At 41.2% G+C, this 22,130-nt stretch overlaps 2 protein-coding genes across 45 annotated transcripts in view; one reads left to right on the top strand and one right to left on the bottom strand.

Moving 5' to 3' along the window:
* Positions 1-22,130, bottom strand: part of nrxn2b (neurexin 2b) — a 479,670-nt gene that overhangs the window by 94,536 nt on the left and 363,004 nt on the right. Inside the window, exon 1 of one of the 44 annotated variants that reach the window (XM_073906746.1) lies at positions 1,289-2,406. Coding sequence (XP_073762847.1) covers positions 1,289-1,619 — 331 coding nt within the window. The 5' untranslated portion in view covers positions 1,620-2,406. 44 annotated transcript variants of the gene reach the window in all.
* Positions 1-22,130, top strand: part of alpk1 (alpha-kinase 1) — an 859,942-nt gene that overhangs the window by 621,717 nt on the left and 216,095 nt on the right. The window lies entirely within an intron of this gene.

Here is a 22,130-nt window from a genome sequence, read left to right as displayed (position 1 = left end):
AAAGACCCTCACACACACACACATGTATATCTGCAGACCACCATTAATGATGGAAAGACCCTCACACACACATCTGATCAGCAGAAACTACAGCACTGATACTCAGAGTTTATTCATTGAGTCTGAAGTTAAAGTGCATTTATTCTTATCGGATATAAAGTTTATCCAACTCAGTTGTGTGCATTTTCAAAATGTATGGCATTTCCATTAATCATTCTAATGCAATATTTCCAAATGTGCATAAAAATATGTGGATGGAAACAGCCAAACTTGTTTTCTTCAATCTTAAATATTTCCATTGCACAATATCCTGCATAATTATGCCCTGTCTGATGTAAAAGTACTTGTGTTATCTGTCCTAGGTTGTGTGCACGGCCAGACGGAATCTGCGGACGTTTTTTGCTACTTCTGCTGAGAATTTTGGTAAAAATTTGCGGAGTTCTGCGGAATTATTTTGGGAGTATCATAACTAAAACCTTAATATATGAAATAAAAAATAATATATTTTTAACTTTTATTCAATGTTTAAAATGCAAATCCAATTAGATTCACTTTATTTGGTAAACAAAGCAAGTCTCTCATATAATAGATGTAGTAAAAGACAGGAAATATGACTGTACACACTGCATTATACATAAATTCAATTCAATTCAATGTGTACAGCGCTTTTACAATGTAGACTGTGTCAGGCAGCTTCACATAAATGGTCATAGTAACTGGAACAGTGTGGTTCAGTTTGTAGTGTTTAAGTTCAGTTCAGTTCAGTTTAGCTCAGTTCAGTGTGATTTAATCATTACTGAGAGTTCAAACACTGAAGAGCAAATTCATCGATGCGTAGCTCTACCAATCCTGAACCATGCGAGCCAGTGGCGATCAGATGAACATTTTCATATTAGTAGTAATATTACTGTGATTATTTAAACACTGAATAATTATAGATTTACACACATTGACTCAAGTAAATAAACAGAACTAATGATGGGCTAAACATCTGTGGAAACCTGCGGAAGATCTGTGCGCGCAGATTCCGTGTGGGCCTAGTGCCTATGTGTATAGTTAAGTATAATAGTATATGTATAGTTAGATTAGCGCTCCAGTATGTTAGATATGTATAGGTTTATACCAGTGTTCATATTTATGATTATGTCTATTTATGTTGCACTGCGGTCCTGTGAGACGTGACATTTCATTCCACACATGTAGCGCAATGACAATAAAGCTCAACCTGAACTTAATAAAAGCGTGTGAATGGGAATCCTGAAGGATGGGAAAGCGGACCGGCACCTACCATGGCTCCCTCTAGTCAGGAAGGGCATCCGATTGATGGCGATGGGCACGGTGCCGTGTTTGTTGTGGAAATGGTGGACGTGATGCGTGGTGCTCAGACTGGAGGATACTCTAGCTGAAACTGCTGGACCTGGAAAAGCCAGCAGTGCCAACGACAAAACCAGCCGCCATAACCCAGACACGCTGGTCCAGAAGGCCCTGGGCGGAGCTACAGCCGGGGCTTGTGGGTAGAGCACTAATCCACCAGTCAGAAGCAGAGCCCTGAGGGCGGAGGAGAAAGGGGGCGGGGCTTCCATGCCACGCCTCCTCACGTGACAAAAACAGGAAGACATGTCAGACCAAGCCGGTATCCATGATTTCTAGATTCCCTTCAGACGGGAACAAATCTTGCTCGATTAGGATCATAAAAAAAGCCTTCAGGAATTCCAACGCAATCCAACAACGAAGTCAACGGAAAAACACGGACGAGGTGCTAAATTAATAATAATAATTATAATAATAATAATAATAATAAGAGTAATACCCACCCAAAACAGCTACCTACATCTAACGAATCAACTAGAACTAAAACTCTGCATCGCACTACAATCCAGACTAGATCCTCAAGTTGGCCGGGAGATTATCCATCTGAAGTCCGACACGAACACCATCCTGAAAAAAGCAGAACAGAGACGAGGACGAAACCAAACGAAGCCCAGAAAAACAGGGAGTGAGTCCCCGGGGCAGGCAGTGTTGACGGCGGTCCAGCCGATGGATCAAACCTCCCGAGACTAGCAGCGAACACCGAGACGTGAGCTGAAGTGCGGAGAGACCGGGGTGAATAAACACGGAGAGACCGGGGAGAATAAATCACGCAGGAAAGACTCCGGTATCCAGGACGGGCGGAGGAGAAGAGCAGCGTTTCTCATCACCTAAAGCAGACGCTTCAGCTCCGCCAGCGGGTAAATCCACACGCTAATGAAGCAGACTCTGCAGCATCACAGGCTCCATCATACAGCTGAACACGGCACTCGCTGTGTGTGTGTGTGTGTGTGCGGCAGTGACGCGGAGAGAGAGAGGGATGTGGCAGTGCTGAAGCTGAGGAGATGCTGCGCTTGTGTGAAAACACAGCCTGAGACTGAAGAGAGAGAGAGAGAGGTGGAGAGAGAGAGAGAGAGAGAGAGAGAGGGCGAGATGAAGAAAGAGAGAGGGGGTGAGCGAGACTGAGGTAGAGAGAGAGAGAGAGAAATGCAGACAAACACACCAGCAAAAGAGAGAGAGGCGGAGGAGGAGGAGGAAAACACATGCCGCTCACTGGTTCCCACACTCACTGACTGATTTAACCCAGTGAATGGCTGATTCTACTGGAGGAACGGCTCTGCTTCTCTAATGGAGACGTCGTGAGGACGAGAGAATCTTCTGCATCTCCTCTCCAGTATTTTTGTTTTTTGTTTATGATTCATGCTTTTTTTTAATTTTCTTCAATGACTCATTTTAATATCCCCTCTCCCTACCCCACCCAACAGCGTGTCAGAAACACAAATCCAATGTGGACTGCTATCTTGAATACAACAAACATAAATAAACAAAACACGCTCAAATAGAAGATACTATTCAACAGTAGATTAACAAGACTAACAGTTTCTCTAGACTACTCATCAGTTTCTACTGGACTAGACTACAACAATTTCTACTCGGCTAGACTATTCAACAGTTTCTACTCGACTTGACTACTCTATAATTTCTACTCGACTTGACTACTCGACAGTTTCTACTCGACTAGATGACTGTCAGACTCTACAATTTCTGCTCGGCTAGACTACCCCCAAAACATTATATCACAGGTCAAGGTGATTTAAAGCTGCCAGGAGAGGCCGTGTAATTCAGTGGTTGTGATCTCAGAATAACATAGCTTGGAATGTTGTGACTGACCAATCAGACTCGAGTATTGAAGAGTAACATCTAATTAAAGGTACACACTCTTGTTTTTTTATTTTTGCCGTCCCTGTGAATGGAACCCACAGTCTCGCAGTTGTTAGTCCACTTTTTAAGTAATAGAAGTCCACACTGATTTCACAGCTCCAGACTCTTGCTCATCATGGCTCATTAGTGCCTGATTTAGATTCTCCATGTAAAATCTACTATTCTAACCGCTAAAACTCACTGAATTCTTTTAGATATACTCTACAACACTAAATGCCATTTTCACAATATAATGCCAAACATACAAGACAATTAACTACGAAAGACAAAGACTAGATGACCTTTTCAAACCATTGTTTAGCAAGGCCTTATTATAAATATAATGTCACTAACTTTATCCTTCAACTCATCTTCTGAAACTCATCATAAATTATAGAATTAAACACCTATTCCCCAATGAAAATAGTTTCATGTTTTGTATTTAACTGTGCACCATTACCTTATTTAGTATGCAAAAATTCATGAATATGCTAATTAGTCCCTGCACCAGCATAACCTGCCCCACTTTTACTCAGTTAGCGCTGTATTAAATGTTTTACAGCGGTGATCTCAGATTAATGTTTATTGCTACTTCAATCACTGCGGCTTTGAGAGTGAATCTATAATTCATATTATATAAATCTAGAATGCACACACAGATCACTCCTCTTAGTTCGTCACAATCTCACGTTGTACTGTTCTGCTATAATCAATGGAGCTCTTCAGATTGCAGAGTGGATTTTATTTACCGTGCATTGTGTCTATGCTTTGTAGGATATAATGAGAGGATATTATCAGCCTTTGGCTCGATTATTTCTCATCGTATCTCCGACAGCTAACTAAGAGAAATCATCATCCTTCAATAGAAATACCAGCAAATGCACTTACAGATGAAGACTGTGTTATTTGCTCTCCTCTACAATGTTATGCTTTCAAATAAGTGTAGTTTAACAGATACCATAACACATTTTCACGATAATAACAGTTTTAATCAATGATTTTGCTTGTCATTGCCATGATGACAGTGCATAACATTTTACTATTTCTGTTAATAATATCATTGTTATTCTGTCAGATACTAGTATTCAGCTGAAAGTGCCATTTAAAGGCTTAACTAGGTTAATTAGGCAAGTCACTAAACAACAGTGGTTTGTTCTGAAGACCTGAAAAAGTAATTTCTTAAAAGTTTTGACTTCTTTAAAATAATATATTTAATTCCAGCCAAACTAAAAGAAATAAGACTTTCTCCAGATGGAAAATATAGTAGGTAATACTGTGAGAAATGTGTCCATGTATTTATTTAATTAAACCCCAGTCTAGACAATATCAAAGTATTTATTATAGTTTAATATATAAATCACACACTAATGGAGAAGAGCGGTGGTCTGATGAGTGATAATAATAGGACTAAAGTATGATTATGCTGATGAGAAGGTTCTGAAATGTGCCGTTTCACTTCAACAGAGGTGAGCATTTCTAAATCAAGACTTAATGAATCTACAGAGATATTAAAATGTATCTGCACCCAAAACTATAGAATTTAAATCTTTGTAAAGTCAGTGCGGTGCTCTGGAGGCCTATATACAGTAGCCAATATAACTTTAGATTGAGATATATTGTCTATATTGTACACTGAATATATAAAGCACTATTATAAAGGAATTGGATCTGAAACCAGATGGCTGACTAATGCTGCGTTCACATCAGACGCGGAACGCGCGTCAAGCGCAAGTGATTTACATGTTAAGTCAATGCAAACGCGCGAATATACATCCTGTGGCGCGATACGCGCGAATGACGTGAATTGCGCAAATGGCGTGGTGCGAATATCACGATACGCGTGAATGGCGCGGAGCGAATTCAGTATTTTGCGCGTTTGCCGCTCTTATCAATGTCGAATCTCTCGAGTTCGAAAATCTGAACTTCAGCGGACATTCGCGCCGCATTATTCAATCAGAAGCTTGCTCTTGTGGGAGCGTGATTGTGACGTAGAACCTGTTGATGGTGTCCTGGGGGAAATCCTCCAGGCGACACCGACAACAGTTCATCAAACTGGGCTTGGCTCAGTCAGAAGCACCGCTGAATATCTCTGTCTTCCAGGTTCAGTTTCTGGAGGAGTTTATGAGCTCACAGAGCTGGATGCACCTCTGAAAGAATGCAGTGGACTCAGACACGATCCTAAACGTATTGACGCTGTTTTTCAGTCTCCATAAAGCACATTAACACTGTTATTTTCTTAATGAAATCCATGTTAGCCATTTAGCTATGAAGTTAGAGTCACTGGGCAGACAGAAGCCCTGCCCATCACGCGAATCCCTGTCTGTTTTGAAGTGAATTTGACACGCGATTGAAACGGATTTGACGCGCGAATGAAGCAAGTAAACTCAAATGTTCACGCAGCTATTTACGCGCGAATAGTGCGATTTATCCGTGCGTTCCGCATCTGGTGTGAACACAGTATGACACTGATGGTATTACTATATATTGTAGCAACGCCTCCACCTTTAACTTTTAAACTAGCCTCATGTTTAAAATAATATCCTTAAGTGGCAGACTCATGTAAGTCTTCTGACTGATCTGAGAACGCCAAAGCTTAGAATTAGTCTGGTTATCATGGGTTAGTTAACCAATATAACTGCTCTCAGATGAAGATATTCCCGCAAAAGAGCCACAAAGAGCATCATCACTACAAGACTCACCAACACAAATAACAGATCCGCATGAAGAAACACTCTGTTCCTGATGAACACAGGAGAAGCTCCTCACTCTCACACTGTGGAATAAAAGCGCCGGAGGGTTGGTTAGTTAGCTGGTTCACCTTGACCTGCCAAAGCCGAGAGATATTCTCGCTTTTCATCTGAACATGTTTTATTTGAGCAAAAGAAGAATTACAAGAGACAAACATCAGCTATAAATACCTTGGTGTTGAATATAAAGGTGTAAATGTGCAGTAAAGAGTCGTGAGCGTGTAGGAGGATCAAGCAGAAGTGGCTCATTAAACACTGTTGATGAATATTAATCTGACACCGTTAGTGCAGATCTGGAGAATCTGACCGGCTGAGGTGTGAAACGCAGATCTGGAGGAGCACCAGACCGCTCTGAAGCTGCAGCTCACCTGCGTCCCGTCGCTACTGAAGCCACACACACACACACACATGGCACAGGAGTCTAACATGATTACACACTCCGATCTGAAGTGCCTTCCCCTTCCATTACACGCTCCGGCAGGACGGCACGAGGCCCACAGCGAAACACGCTTATCAGAGAGTCCTGAAACCCATACACACACACACACTTCACTATAGCTGTCAGCTCACACACACTTCACTACAGTGGTCAGCTGACGCACATCAGCTCTAACCAGAGCCGTCAGCGCATTCAGAGTCAACATTAACAGCGTTACAATGTAAAAACAGCACATCATTAGCTGTGTTTCCATCCAGAGACACACAAAAACTGGATAAATTGCATCAAATATTTATGGATAAAGCAGTGTGTCCATCCAATGAAGCATAGGGAACACTGTCTTCAAATATCAGTCGGAGAAGTGCACTGGTGGGATTCTACACTGTGCTGTTTGTTCGCCTCTAATAAATGAGCTGCGCCTCAGAAGACCAAGACCGAATGCAATGAACGCTGTGGCTTCTGGAGGCATGAGACGGGAGTACAGACAGACGCTCAAGACAGTTCTGGAGGGAATAATAACAGAAGAAGAAGAATACTGAAGCACTGTGATGCAGACTGACGGAGGACTGAAGCCTTCACAATCAGCACAACAACATTTCACATCTGCACCAATGGAGAGCTGCAGACCAACATTGATGATGCAAACACACACACACACACCTACACATACACACACACACACACACACATACACACACACATTTATATCTGTCAAATCATCTGAGAGAGACCACAGTCCTGCAGAGTAGACACTGCTGAAGCCCAGAGTTTACTCACTACAGCTGTTTTTACTGCAGGTTATGTGCATTGTTTTCTTAGTTGATCCTACTCAATTGCACATTATCAACTGTTTATGTGATACTCCATAATGCACTTAAAAAATAGGTGGATGGAAACACAGCTGTTTACTTCTGTCTCTCGCTCTTCACAGCAAACAGAACTCATTAATGGAGCAGCCGGAAATAAATGATGATTTCCCAGAAATTAACCTTCAGGATCCCTTCATTTACTAATCACGCACTTGAAACGCCTCTCATTTATGAGGCCGTTTGAAGAAACATCAACAATGGTGACTATTTGTTTTTCCTCATTAAATGTGTTGCTTAAAATAGACTGATGAAGCCGCTCATTAATCCAGCAGTGCCACACTCTGAATATCTGCGTCAGGAACACATTACGCCTCTGTTTATTAGCACTGTTAGTTCAGTTAACCATCACTGCTGCTCATGATGCCCTGATCATACCTCTTCATCTCTGGAGCAGCTTGAGGAATATTAGAGAGAACAGCCTAGAGCAATACATTAGAAACCACTTCACCTGATCACAGCACTGTTCTGCCCTCACATGATGTGCACGACATCGCAGCTCTATAATCACATTTGTGTTTCAGATATGTTGATTTATCATTCAGTCCTACTAGCAAACACGTAGAAACACTCTAGAAATTGCACAACAACTACCTAAAATAATACTAGAGATGTTTTGCTCCCTCTACAGATGCGCTGTAACATTGCGGGGCATAATCAGGTGGATGGGGAACACCCGAGTCTAAGTGTGCCGCTCTTTTATCAGCATCCTGACACTGTTTGAGACAGACTCTTTTCCCAATGCTAAGGGTTGGACGGAGACCAGCGGTGTGCGAGTTGGCGAGGCGTTTTGCCTAATGTTTGGTCACAGTGGGCTTAAAAAAACTTTTGAAACGTGACTTTTGGCTTCCCCCTCTTATTTTTCTTGTTTTGCCTCGAGGGAGTAACAGATGTCCAGATCCGATCACGTGATGGTAAATCAGGCCCTATCACATGGTTTTTAGACTAGATTGTAATCAAACGTTACCTCCCAATCAGGACTCGAATATAGATCAGGGCTCTGGATTGTGCAACCAAATTTCTTAATGGTGCGACTAAAATCATTCAGAATCATTCATTCACACTGGTGCAACCAGCTATTTGATGGTAAAAAATAAATGCATATTTAAGTCTCTGCGACAGTGGTTTAACATTCAAAAATATAATATTTCGATAAGTTTTGTTATTGGATTATTCATAATGATATGATCTTGCTTTTGGTTATATCGATATCAGCTCTGATCTCTCACGAGCGTCCTCGCTCACCAGCAGCGGTTGGCATGCGCTGCATAAAGGCACTACAGAGCCCCATCTCCTTATCCAATTCATGTTTATTTATATAGCACTTTTACAATGTAAATTGTCTCAAAGCATACATAGTTCTAGTAAAGTCCAGTGTTCAGAGCTGAAGTTCAGTTCAGTGTGCTTTAATCTTCACTGCTGAGAGTCCAAACACTGAAGAGCAGATCCATCCATGCACAGCTCCACAAGACCCAAACCAAGCAGGACAGTGGTGACAGTGGCAAGGAAAAAACTTCCCCAATTGACTGTCTTTTAATTATCTTTTAATTTAAAAATCTCTCAAATGAACATAAGCTATAAGATAACATAATCTCCCTCAGAGATTTTGGAGTTCAATAACATGGTGTGCAGTAGGGTTGGGCGATGTTGACCAATTTGGCGTCGTACAATGTCTAATATAAAACACCGCGATGGACGATGGCATCCTCTTCATAGGTGGGGGTGGTGGTTGTTAAATATCAATTAATTCATACTGAATTAATTATTTGTAGCCTTCCGTTTTCACTACCTGACCCACATCGTCTTTGCTTTACCCAAAACCAAAACATAAATATATAAAGTTACAAAAAAATCCTGTCAATCACTTTTTTCCACAGGACTCTGGCATGAATAGGAGTGTGTGTGTGTGTGTGTGTGTGTGTTTGTGTGTTTCCCAGAGATGGGTTGTGGCTGGAAGGGCATCCGCTGCATGAAAATGTGCTGGATAAGTTAGCAGTTCATTCCGCTGTGGCGACCCCGGATTAAAAAAGGGACTAAGCCGACAAGAAAATGAATGAATGCTTGCCCCGCCTTTGTGCTTTTCTTATTGGTCCACTGCTCTAGAACTGAACGCGAATGATTGGTTAATATCAGCTGTCAATCACTCAGTCAATGCCTTCTGCCTTCAGATGACAGGAGCTACAACCGTGAAAATGTGAAGCGCGTGATGGGTTTGCAGGTAACGGCGTTTGCCACTGAATCTACACATGTTAAGTGTGAGAGGTGCTGTATAATCCTTCATTTAATCCTCACCATGCTGTCAGCTATATTTATCATTTAACACAGCTCATGAAAAGACCGTTATTGCTATTAAGATGACTTGCAAATAATAAGTCTAGCATCAATATAAATGTGGGGCGAGGCGATGGATCGCGATGCCGGCTCAGCATCTTGAAGTTTATCGGCCATCGGCGATGGACGTTGGCATCGTTTATCGGCCCAACACTAGTGTGCCTTTTAAATACCTTTTAAGGACCTTAATTTTCACATAACTAATTTATCAACTTTCAATACTTTTCAAGACCCCGCAGACACCCAGTTTTAAGTTGGGCTGTTTGTTTATATATTAGATTTTTTACATATTTACTGCTGCACTTTGTTAACACATCAGTTGCTGAATGCTAAAATAAGGTGAATTAAACAAAACTATAGGGAATATCCTGGATCTGTTTCTTCACTATCAAAGGCAAAAAAAAAAAAAAAAAAAAAAAAAAAAAACAGATCGGGACATCTTTATACAATACCCAAGCAACTGCACAGCAAAACTTTAGCAACCACCTAGAACACTATAGCAATTGCACAGTATCTACATAAAATAATCTAGCAACTGCACAACACCCTAGCAACCACCTAAAACACCCTAGCAACCCAAAAAGCATGTACATAAAGTAATCTAGCAATTGCACAACACACTAGCAACCACCTAGAACACCCTAGCAACTCCACAGCGTCTGCATAAAATTATCTAGCAACTGCACAACCCCCTAGCAACCACCTAGAACACCCTAGCAACTCCACAGCGTCTACATAAAATAATCTAGCAACTGCAAAACACCCTAGCAACCACCTAGAACACCCTAGCAACGCCACAGCGTCTATATAAAATAATCTAGCAAATGCACAACACCCCAGCAACCACCTAGAACACCCTAGCAACCCAAAAAGCATGTACATAAAGTAATCTAGCAATTGCACAACACCCTAGCAACCACCTAGAACACCCTAACAACTCCACAGCGCCTACATAAAATAATCTAGCAACTGCACAACACCCTAGCAACCACCTAGAATACCCTAGCAACGCCACAGCATGTACATAAAGTAATCTAGCAATTGCACAACAACCTAGCAACCACCTAGAACACCCTAGCAACGCCACAGCATGTACATAAAGTAATCTAGCAATTGCACAACAACCTAGCAACCACCTAGAATGCCCTAGAAACCTCACAGCAACACTTACAACCGCACAGCAACCCCCAGCATCCGGCCAGTGTACAGAGGCAGCTCTTCGGGTCTGTTTTCAGTGGGCTGTGCTGTGGAACTGCTGCTCTTCTGTCTGGATGTTAATTTAAGGCTCATAGTAAGCTCTTCACGACTCATTCCACATGATCTGCTCCCCTTCAGCACATCTCTGTCTCTCCGCTCATCTTTAATTGTCCAGCTCTCCTCTTTCCAAACATCACAGCGGCAGAAGAAAAACTCTTCAGTCTTCAGAGGAGCAGACGTGTGGATTCTTCAGTGCACATCACCGCTGAGTTTCATCTCAGTGATTAATCAAATCAGCTCGAGGAGATTAAAAACACAATTAATTCAGCATTCGTCAATATTCAGTGTGCTCAGACTCTTTCTTACGGGTGCTAATGAACAGCATGGATTCTCCTAGCACCTATTTTATAGATAATTAATTACACCAACATCCAAAACAGGAAAACAGAGTCTGCACAAAATGAAGCCGGCTTTTAGGACTGCCATTCTTCATCATGACGTTACTTTATATTAGTTTACCATCACTGCAATGCAAAACATACACCTAACAACTGCACTGCAACATTAGTAACCTTTCAGTGCAAATCTTCAGCTAAAGGTGTGTGTGTGTGTGTGTGTGTGATGAGTCCAGCGCTGCTATAGTCACGTCTCACTCCGTTTGTGGGAAAAACAGCACAATATCAGACTGAACGCCGATACGCAATTAGCAGCGCGCGTCTCTGCTGAATAAACACAATCAATGGAGTTAAGAGGCTTACAGCGGCTCTGTTAACACCAACAGATCAACACATCACTGATACACACACACACCAGTTACCTTACAGTTACAGCAGAGACAGGTGACTGGATATTGCACAAGGACACACACACACTCTTTCTGTGTGTGTGTGATTTCGAGAAAGAGAGATGTCACACACACTTTCAGCTTAAACGAAAGTAGCCGTTCTCAAGGGAAAGAGATAAAACACAGAGAGTGTGATGATAGAGCGACGGTGAAAGAGTAAAAGCAGATTAACACATCAAAGACAGAGAGAGAAGGACAATCTGATCAGTCTGATTTACAGAGTCAACTCACACTTCTGATTCACTGATTCTTCTGTAGCATTTCTCAAGTCAAATGCCACGATAAATCTGTCCATTCAGGTGAGTCAATTCAAAGTGATCTGACTCAATAGAAAGGATCAAGTTGGATGAATCAATTTTACAAAGTTGATTCAAATAGAAACTGTTCATTCAAGTGAATCAATTTTAAATGATCTGATTCAAATGATCTGATTCAAATAGAGACTGTTCATTCAGGTGAATCAATTTAAGATGATCTGATTCAAATAGAAACTGTTCATTCAGGTGAATTAATTTAAGATGATCTGATTCAAATAGAAACTGTTCATTCAGGTGAATCAATTTAAAATGATCTGATTCAAATAGAAACTATTCATTCAGGTGAATCAATTTAAGATGATCTGATTCAAATAGAAACTGTTCATTCAGGTGAATTAATTTAAGATGATCTGATTCAAATAGAAACTGTTCATTCAGGTGAATCAATTTAAAATGATCTGATTCAAATAGAAACTATTCATTCAGGTGAATCAATTTAAGATGATCTGATTCAAATAGAAACTGTTCATTCAGGTGAATCAATTTAAGATGGTCTGATTCAAATAGAAACGGTTCATTCAGGTGAATCAATTTAAAATGATCTCATTACAATAGAAACGGTTCATTCAGGTAAATCAATTTAAATAGATTTTAACTAAAATGATCGCCACCATCACATCACTTCCAATCTAAAAGTACATTAAAGAATATTGGAGAAAATCTTGGCTTGAGTCCCAAAACTAATTTTGAATGTCAAAAAAACTCTTTAAGTATGACTTTAAGCATTTTGAATTGCAGTGACACAAGCCATGTCCTCATAAACCACCTCAATGTTAAAATACCCAGGTCACATCCATGACTTATACACATTTATGTCGTTGTAAACCAGCACACACACACACAAACATAGGGTGCATTGAAGCGTGGTCAGTCCAGAGATCGAGATGTGTGTGTGTGTGTGTGTCCTTCATCAGAGCTGTGTGTGCTGTTAGTGTTGTCTGTGAGCTAGAAACAGGCAGATGGTGTGTGTGCTCTCCAACTTTTGATTACAGTCGAGTGCTAACAGAGCACTAAACAAATGTCTCTGTTTCAGATCACTCCTCACGGACCAACCAGCAGATGCAGAAATCAGCCTGCGTAACACACACGCACGTATAAAAGAATAGAAACTGTTCATTCCGGTGAATCAATTTTAAACGAAAAATAGATGAAAGAAAAAGTTTTTCTCAGTGATGGCTTGCGGCTTGCAGGGCATCCGCTCCGTAAAAAATATGCTGGATAAGTTGGCAGTTCATTCCACTGTGGCAACCCCAGATTAATAAAGGAACTAAGCTGAAAAGAAAATAAATGAATGAATGAATGAAAAAAAGTTAACGATGAACTATAATGCATTAAATATGATCCTAAAGAGCGTTTTGCATTTATGAATTGTATTGTTTCCTATAGTTATTCTATTGTTATGCACTGAGTTAACAGATTACTCCTGAATTCCGACACTGCTGTTTGCTGTAATGGCTGGACTCAGTTGAGGTTGTTATATAAACCTCCCTCTGATGGTGGAAGCGGTGTCCAGGTGTGTTTGAGTAGCTGACCGCTGTAATCTCAGGTAAAACTCAAACGATAACCTCTCTCTTTGAAGATCTGAAACCAGCAGTGACCTCCTGAATGTCAAGCAGCGTCCAGTGCATCTGAAACAGAACTGTACTGAATTATACATTCACTCTGCCAGAGATTCTGCCTGATGAACATGATCACTGCGGCAGTATGATGAGGAGCTATGAATACAGGCGAGGCCTTCATCTATCAAACACACTAGCTACAGTCAATGTCCAATGACAGCCACACTCAGACTACAGTCAAACTCGGACTACAGCCACACTCAGACTAGTCAAATTCAAACTACAGTTGCACTCTGATCAGTCACACTCAGACTAGTGAAATTCAGACCACATTCACACTCAGAAAACAACAGTCACACCCAAACTAGTAAAACTCAGACTACAGCCACACTTAGACTACAGTCACACTCCGACTACAGTCACACTCTGACTACATTCATACTTAGACTACAGTCATACTCAGACTAAAGCCACATTCAGACTACATTCATACTCAGACTACAGTCATACTCAGACTACAGTCATACTCAGACTACATTCATACTCAGACTACAGTCATACTCAGACTACAGTCACACTCAGACTACAGTCACACTCTTACTACATTAATACTCAGACTACAGTTATACTCAGACTAAAGCCACACTCAGACTACATTCATACTCTGACTACATTTATTTTCAGACTACAGTCATACTCAGACTACAGTCACACTCTGAGTACATTAACACTCAGACTACAGTTATACTCAGACTAAAGCCACACTCAGACTACATTCATACTCTGACTACATTTATACTCAGACTACAGTCATACTCAGACTACAGTCACACTCTGACTACAGTCATACTCAGACTACAGTCAAACTCAGACTAAAGCCACACTCAGACTACATTCATACATACTCAGACTAGTCATACTCAGACTACAGTCATACTCAGACTACAGTCACACTCAGACTACATTCATACTCAGACTACAGACTACAGTCATACTCAGACTAAAGCCACACTCAGACTAGTCAAATTCAGACAACGGTCACACTCTGACTAGTTACACTCAGACTACAGCCACACTCTGACTACAACCAAACTTTGACTACAGTCAAACTCTGACTAGTAACACTCAGACTACAGTCAAACTCTGACTAGTTACATTCAGACTACAGTCAAACTTTGACTAGTTACACTCAGACTAGTCAAACTCTGATTAATTACATTCAGACTACAGTCAAACTTTGACTAGTTACACTCAGACTACAGTAAAACTCTGACTACTTGCACATAGACTACAGTCAAACTCTGACTAGTTACACTCAGACTACAGCCACATTCTGACTATAACCAAACGTTGTAGTCGGAGTCAAACTCTAAAGCCACACTCAAGACTAGTGAAATTCAGACAGCGGTCACACTCTGACTACAGTTACACTCAAACTACAGCCACACTCTGACTACAACTAAACTTTGACTACAGTCAAACTCTGACTAGTTACACTCAGACTACAGTCAAACTCTGACTAGTTAAACTCAGACTACAGTCAAACTCTACTTACACTCAGACTACAGTCACACTCCGACTATAACCAAACATTGTTGTCGGAGTCAAACTCTGACTAATTACACTCAGACTACAGTCTAACTCTGACTACATTCAAACTCAGACTAGTTACACTCAGACTACAGTCAATCTCTGACTAGTTACACTCAGACTACAGTCAAACTCAGACTACAGTCAAACTCAGACTAGTAACACTCAGACTACAGTCACACTTAGATTAAAGCCACACTCAGACTACAGTCACACTCTGACTACATTCATACTTAGACTACAGTCATACTCAGACTAAAGCCACACTCAGACTACATTCATACTCAGACTACAGTCATACTCAGACTACAGTCACACTCAGACTACAGTCATACTCAGACTACAGTCACACTCAGACTACAGTCACACTGACTACATTAATACTCAGACTACAGTCATACTCAGACTAAAGCCACACTCAGACTACATTCATACTCAGACTACAGTCATACTCAGACTACATTCATACTCAGACTAGTCACACTCAGACTACAGTCACACTCAGACTACAGTCACACTGACTACATTAATACTCAGACTACAGTCATACTCAGACTATAGTCACACTCAGACTACAGTCACACTCTTACTACATTAATACTCAGACTACAGTAATACTCAGACTAAAGCCACACTCAGACTACATTCATACTCTGACTACATTTATACTCAGACTACAGCCACACTCTGACTACAACCAAACTTTGACTACAGTCAAACTCTGACTAGTTACACTCAGACTACAGTCAGACTCAGACTACAGTCAAACTCAGACTAGTAACACTCAGACTACAGTCAAACTCAGACTACAGTCAAACTCAGACTACAGTCAAACTCTGACTAGTTACACTCAGACTACAGCCAAACTCTAACTAGGCAAACTCTGACTACACTTAAAATCAGCCCAGTCAAACTTTAACAAGTAACACTTGACTACAGTCAATACGACTACAGTTTCAATCTGAATACAGTAAACCTCTGAATACAGCCACACTTCAACAACATCCACACTCTGACTAGTCAAACTTTTACTACAGCCAGATTCCCACAATAGCCAAACTCTGACTACACCCACACTCTAATAACAATCAAACATCAACAACCACACTCTAACTAGTCAAACTCTGACTACAGCCAATCTTCCAGCTAAACTAGCCAGTCAGAATCGCTCATCTAAACCACTAGTAATGGCTGACTGCAGCTTTCAGATGATCCGCACCTCCAGCAGAAAAATGATGTGATCTAAAGTTGTACATGATATGACCCCACTGGCAGATATCTGTCCTCGTTTTAGGCCAAAACTCACATAATTTTCATTCTTTATTTTAGAAATCAAAAAAGTTTTTGTGAAAACACATTTTTAGAAATCAGAAATGTTTTGTGGTTTGAGTTTGAATTATCCATAATAACCCGGGTAGTTGGCAGCCATTTTGTTCTTATAAACATCTTACTGCACAAACAACAAACAGAGAACATCTGATCAGTAATCCCCATGCAGATCTGTTCAACATCTCCATCAGTGCTGGCTGGAGGACCATCTGACTAAACGGCACAGATCGCCAGCATCTGCTGAACTGAGACTCTTTATGCCTCACACACACACACACACTCATTCACTCAGCATCATCATCCAGACATCACACTTTATCAATAGACTAACAGCTCAGGCACATGATATTATATACATCAAACATTCTCAACACAAAAATCTGAATTTACCGCATTATTAAACCAGTATAGTATAAGTCAGCATTGTATGATGATTCCATGATCGAGACTCATTAACGCGGAGATGCTTCACAGCTTCATGGAAACCGATTTTCATTTTATTTTTTAGGATTCATAAATGAACCAGAACTGTAATTTCTTTGGCGTCCCACATGACATGAGACAGATTTCAGCAGATGATTAGAGCCGTAAATATTCAGCTGAACTGAACTGAACTGAACTGTGAAAGCGCTCTGTGGGGAAGCGGAGAGAGGTTTTAATGGCGCAGAGATCCTCCATTGATGATGTTTCTCATGTATTACTGCGGTAATGATGATCAAAGCTGCAGGAATACAGGAGCATCAGCATCAAACTCAGGCTGAAGTGTTGACGAGTGAAAGCGCACGCATTCACACCAATCACACACTGATAAAGCAGACAGCGGTCGAGGAGTCTCCGAGAGGTTATGAAGACACAGACGGTCAGCACGACCTCACTGCGACGCCAGGACATCCCGACATTCTGATAGTGACCGTCTAATAGTAGAGATCTTCATCTCATAATGCCTTCAGTTGGAGACAGAACTCAGACAGAGGATCAGGAGACACACATGAGCCCTGTGTAGGGTACATCACCTTCACTATACTTTTAACTTCACAGTCACAACTTACAGACTCATTTGAGCTCTGTGTTCATAGCTGATCTGGAATCAGCAGGTGTGTGCAGCATCTGTGTTCTCCTCATCTGTGGATGTGTTGATCAGTAACAGAGGGAATGCGGAGGCTGCTAGTGTTGCTCTGCAGCTGATCTGGGATCAGCAGTGAAGAACAGACTGGTCTTTCATCAGTCCTGCTGCACACACAGACCCTCACATTCAGCTCTAATTGGACGGCCATGTTGGATCTGTTCAGATAAACGAGTCCCCGAGAGACGAGTGTGTGTTCTGCAGGATGGAGAGCTGCGCTGCATTATAATGCTGTTTCATGAGCAGCTCTCAGTGTTGACGGAGGACAGGCTCCTGTGTACAACATACACACACACACACACCAATTACAGGAGTTTCCTGAGCGAGTCACTGTTTCTGCTGTACACCCGTGGGACTGAGCATCAGCTGATGGAGATCTGAACACCAGCACACACTGCACGAGCACACGCAGATGCACGCACACACACACACACAGACACACACACACACAGACACACGTGTTTAAGCGTGAAACATTCACATTCACACACACGTGTGTGGTTTAACACATCACTGGTTTAAGTCTCGGCTGGGTCAGTTGGTGTTTCAGTGTGGAGTTTGCATGTTCTCCCCGTGTTGGTGTGGGTTTCCTCCGGGTGCTCCGGTTTCCCCCACAGTCCAAACACATGCGCTATAGGGGAACTGATCAACTAAATTGGACGTACTATATTAGTGTGTGTGTGTGTGTGTGAATGAGTGTTTGTGTGTGTGTGTGTGGGTGTTTCCCAGGACTGGGTTGCGGCTGGGAGGGCATCCACTGTGTAAAACATATGCTGGAATAGTTGGTGGTTCATTTTGCTGTGGCAACCCCTAATGAATAAGGGACTAAGCTGAAGGAAAATGCATGAATGAATGAATGAATGCATTAGATGAGCGTGAACCTCGGCTCAGTTGGTGTTTCTGTGTGGAGTTTGCATGTTCTCCCTGTGTTGGCGTGGGTTTCCTCCAGGTGCTCTGGTTTCCCCCACAGTCCAAACACATGTGGTACAGGTGAATTGGGTAGGCTAAACTGTCCGTAGTGTATGAGTGTGTGTGTGTGAATGTGTGTGTGGATGTTTCCCAGAGATGGGTGGCGGTTCATTCCGCTGTGGCGACCCCAGATTAATAAAGGGACTAAGCCGACAAGAAAATGAATGTTCTAACTGAAATTGCACTGTAATCATGTTTTAGTTATTATATTCTCACAATAAATCCACACGTATTTGACATTTTACAAGACTCACAAATAATCAACAAGAGAAAATCCTGATGAGCTGAAATAGCTGGAGACCTGACATCGCGTTTGAGCACGCAACATGGACGGAGAGACAGATGAAGGATTATTTAAACACAGACACAATCATGTAGTGAGATCAACCATGAAACAACTGATATTAGAAATGATAAGCAGAAAATGCTGAACTTCAACTTAAAACCTCTGCATATTTGAGTGTGTGACAGTTGAAGAGAGTAGTGTGTGTGTGTGTGTTTCCAGAAGGAGCTCAGATGAGCAGCTTTATCGATCCTTCAGCTAAAGCTCTCTGAGATCTGATTTCCAGCACACACAGAGGAGAGAGTTCAGCACTCGCTCAATGAAGACGCTCAGAGAAAAACAGACTCTCCTGAACAACACTCACTCCCTGCCACTGAACGTCAACTTATTTCTTTTGATTTTCTTTAAATAGCAGCAGATCAACACACAAATCATTAAAAGAAGACCTACTCTGCCCCTTTTCACAAGATGTAAAATGGATCTCTGATGTGTCTAGAGTGTGTGTGTGCTTGAGTTTGAGCAGAGAATAGCCCACAGATATTTGTGATCCTAATTGTGGCATTTTGGTCACTGTCGCTTTAAATGCAAATGGGATGGTGCTGTTTTCAGAAGAGGGTGGAGCTACAGACACCTGTGTGTCAGATGTAAAACAGCAGTGTGTGTGTTGTGAGTGCTGGTCAGGTGTGCGTGTGTGCTTCAGTGTGCGTGTGTGCTTCAGTGTGAGTGTGTGCTTGATGCTTCTGTCAGTCTATGTGGCTCCTGTCGCTGTTCATCTACAACTCCACATCTATAATCCTCTTAGTCTATGCTGACATTATCTTCAGCAGCTCAAACACTCTAATGGCTAATGGACAGACGGCTGCTTCTCACTCAGGGCTGCTGGACATGCTAATGAGATGGAGACATGTGCACTAGTGGGCGGGGCTTCCCCCCTCTGATGACACGTACAAAGGGAGAATGTCAATCAAAGTGTTTCTGCATCAAGTCTGATAATAAACAATACAGTTAATTCAGAGGCTGGAGATATTAAATATTTGTAAGAATAAAGTATGGTGTGTTCTTTGAAAGAGCGTACTTGCTATTATATTGTCATTCTGGCATTATATACACTCAAATAAATGAGGACTGCTGATGATTTGTTTACCATTCAGTCCGCTTAAATTTGTACACCATTATAGTTAACTTAAGCGTTTTCTGCTGGGACAACACAAAGGAACTGAGTTGGTCCAACTACCTGGTTAGGGGATTTGTAGCTTCCAGCATGCTTTGCTTGGGACTGAATTAAGAGAAAGAAATGTTGACATTAAAAGTAATCTTAGGTGTTAAAAGGTTATTGCACACTAATTCTGAAATTTTGGTCCATAATTTTTGCACATTAAAAAATAAATTTGACCTCACATTGTGTCAATCGTACTGACACACAGCCTCTGAAACCTTTGTCCATTATAAAAAAAATACATAACTTTTTTTTAAATTATAATAAATAGAAAAAAATGTATATGTATATATATATTTTTTTTATTAAATCGGGTATGTTTTTTTGTTTTGTTTTGTTTTTTATATTTTTTGCATCCAGAAAAGCATTTGAGAGGTGTTTTGACAGTTCAGAGCCACCGTGCAAGCAGACAGCAAAACACAAAATGTCGTCATTTGAGCTACAGATAACTTTATGAAAAACAGTGCATAATATAAGACAGAATGTGGCGGACAGTTGAGAAACCATGATGGATTCTGTCACTGTCACACCTCTCCCCTGCTGCTGTTTGGTGTGTGTGTGTGTGTGTCCATACATTCAGACATAATGGCCTCATGGTCCGCTTTAGTCCATTGCTCTGATACGTCAAAGTGGCCATCATCTATTATAATGTCTAGGTACTGCCAGTCTCTGTTCAGGATTTGTTTACAAACATAAACGTGTGAACAATCACAAGCAATGGATTAAAACTCCACTGATTTCCAGAAATAAACTCTGCATTTGAGAATAATCCAGCACAGCTCTTTAATAGGGAGATCTCTCCTTCCTCTCTGTAGGCTGGTATTGGATGAAAACAGTAGGTAGCCTATTCCTCTGGCTTTTTCCACTTTAGGGATGAGAGAGGAGAACAGCATCTCTGCTTAAACTGAGTCCAAAATGTTTAGCTTTTTTTATTTTTATTTATTGATTAATATGCATCGAACTCGGACATGTGCAGGGTTTGTTTATTTTTCACATATGAATATGAAAAAAACGCATGAGAAAATTTCAGACTTCATTGTGCAAAGACCTTAAGACTTGTTAGAGTCTGACCTGTTAGCCAGCACTCACTTTTGGGAATAACTTATCCAGAATATTTTTTATGCAGCAGATGCCCTTCCAGCTGCAACCCAGTACTGGGAAACAACCATACACACTAATACACTACAATTTAGTTGATCAGTTCCCCTATAGCGCATGTGTTTAGACTGTGGGGGAAACCGGAGCACCCAGAGGAAACCCACACCAACACGGGGAGAACATGCAAACTCCACACAGAAACACCAACTGACCCAGCCGAGGCTCAAACCAGCGACCTTCTTGCTGTGAAGGGACAGTGCTAACCACTGAGCCACTGTGGCAACCTCAACACATAACAGCCTATTATTATTATTATTAATAGACATACATAATATGATCAAACATGATGTTATCAGGCTTTAAAAATACAAATGTGTTTTCCTTTTATTTGATAAACTCATGTTGGATTAACTCAACTGCATTTAATTGTGTAAATCGAGTGTTTTTAGTTGGTGCTTAACAAATTTTTTGATGGAATTCCTGCCTTCAATTAAGTTAAGCTAATACAATGAGTTATTTTTGAGTGTAATACGTGTCCTAAAATGACAAAAATATCATAACAATAAATTCTGAAATTTCTAGAGCTCTCGCATTTCATCTGCAATATCTTCATTAGTGTTCTGAGGATGAACGAAGCTGGCAGAGGATTGATTATGAGCAATATTCATTTGTGGGTGAACTAACCCTTTCAGCATCCATCAGTAGCGCTTCTCTTTATGTGTTTCACTGGCGCGTCCGGTCAGGCTTATTGCCCTGGGCTAATGGACAGCAGTAATTCCTCATTTGTAATAATATCAAGAAGCGATTACACACATGGTGAAGAAGAGCCCGTCAACAATAGAGGCCATCAATCTCCTGCAGCCTGTGTGTGTCATCCTCCAGCGCTCTGTGTGTTATTCCTACATGAAGACACACAATAGAGCATCAGCGCAGTACAGCTCATCATGTGAGCGCTCCATCAGACCTGTGTGTGTGTGTGTGTGTGTGTGTGTGT

This window comes from Danio rerio, chromosome 7 (genome assembly GCF_049306965.1).
Source record: "Danio rerio strain Tuebingen ecotype United States chromosome 7, GRCz12tu, whole genome shotgun sequence".
NCBI classification, from domain to species: Eukaryota; Metazoa; Chordata; class Actinopteri; order Cypriniformes; family Danionidae; genus Danio; species Danio rerio.
Note: the sequence above shows the minus strand (reverse complement) of the source record. Positions and strands in the feature narration are given on the sequence as shown.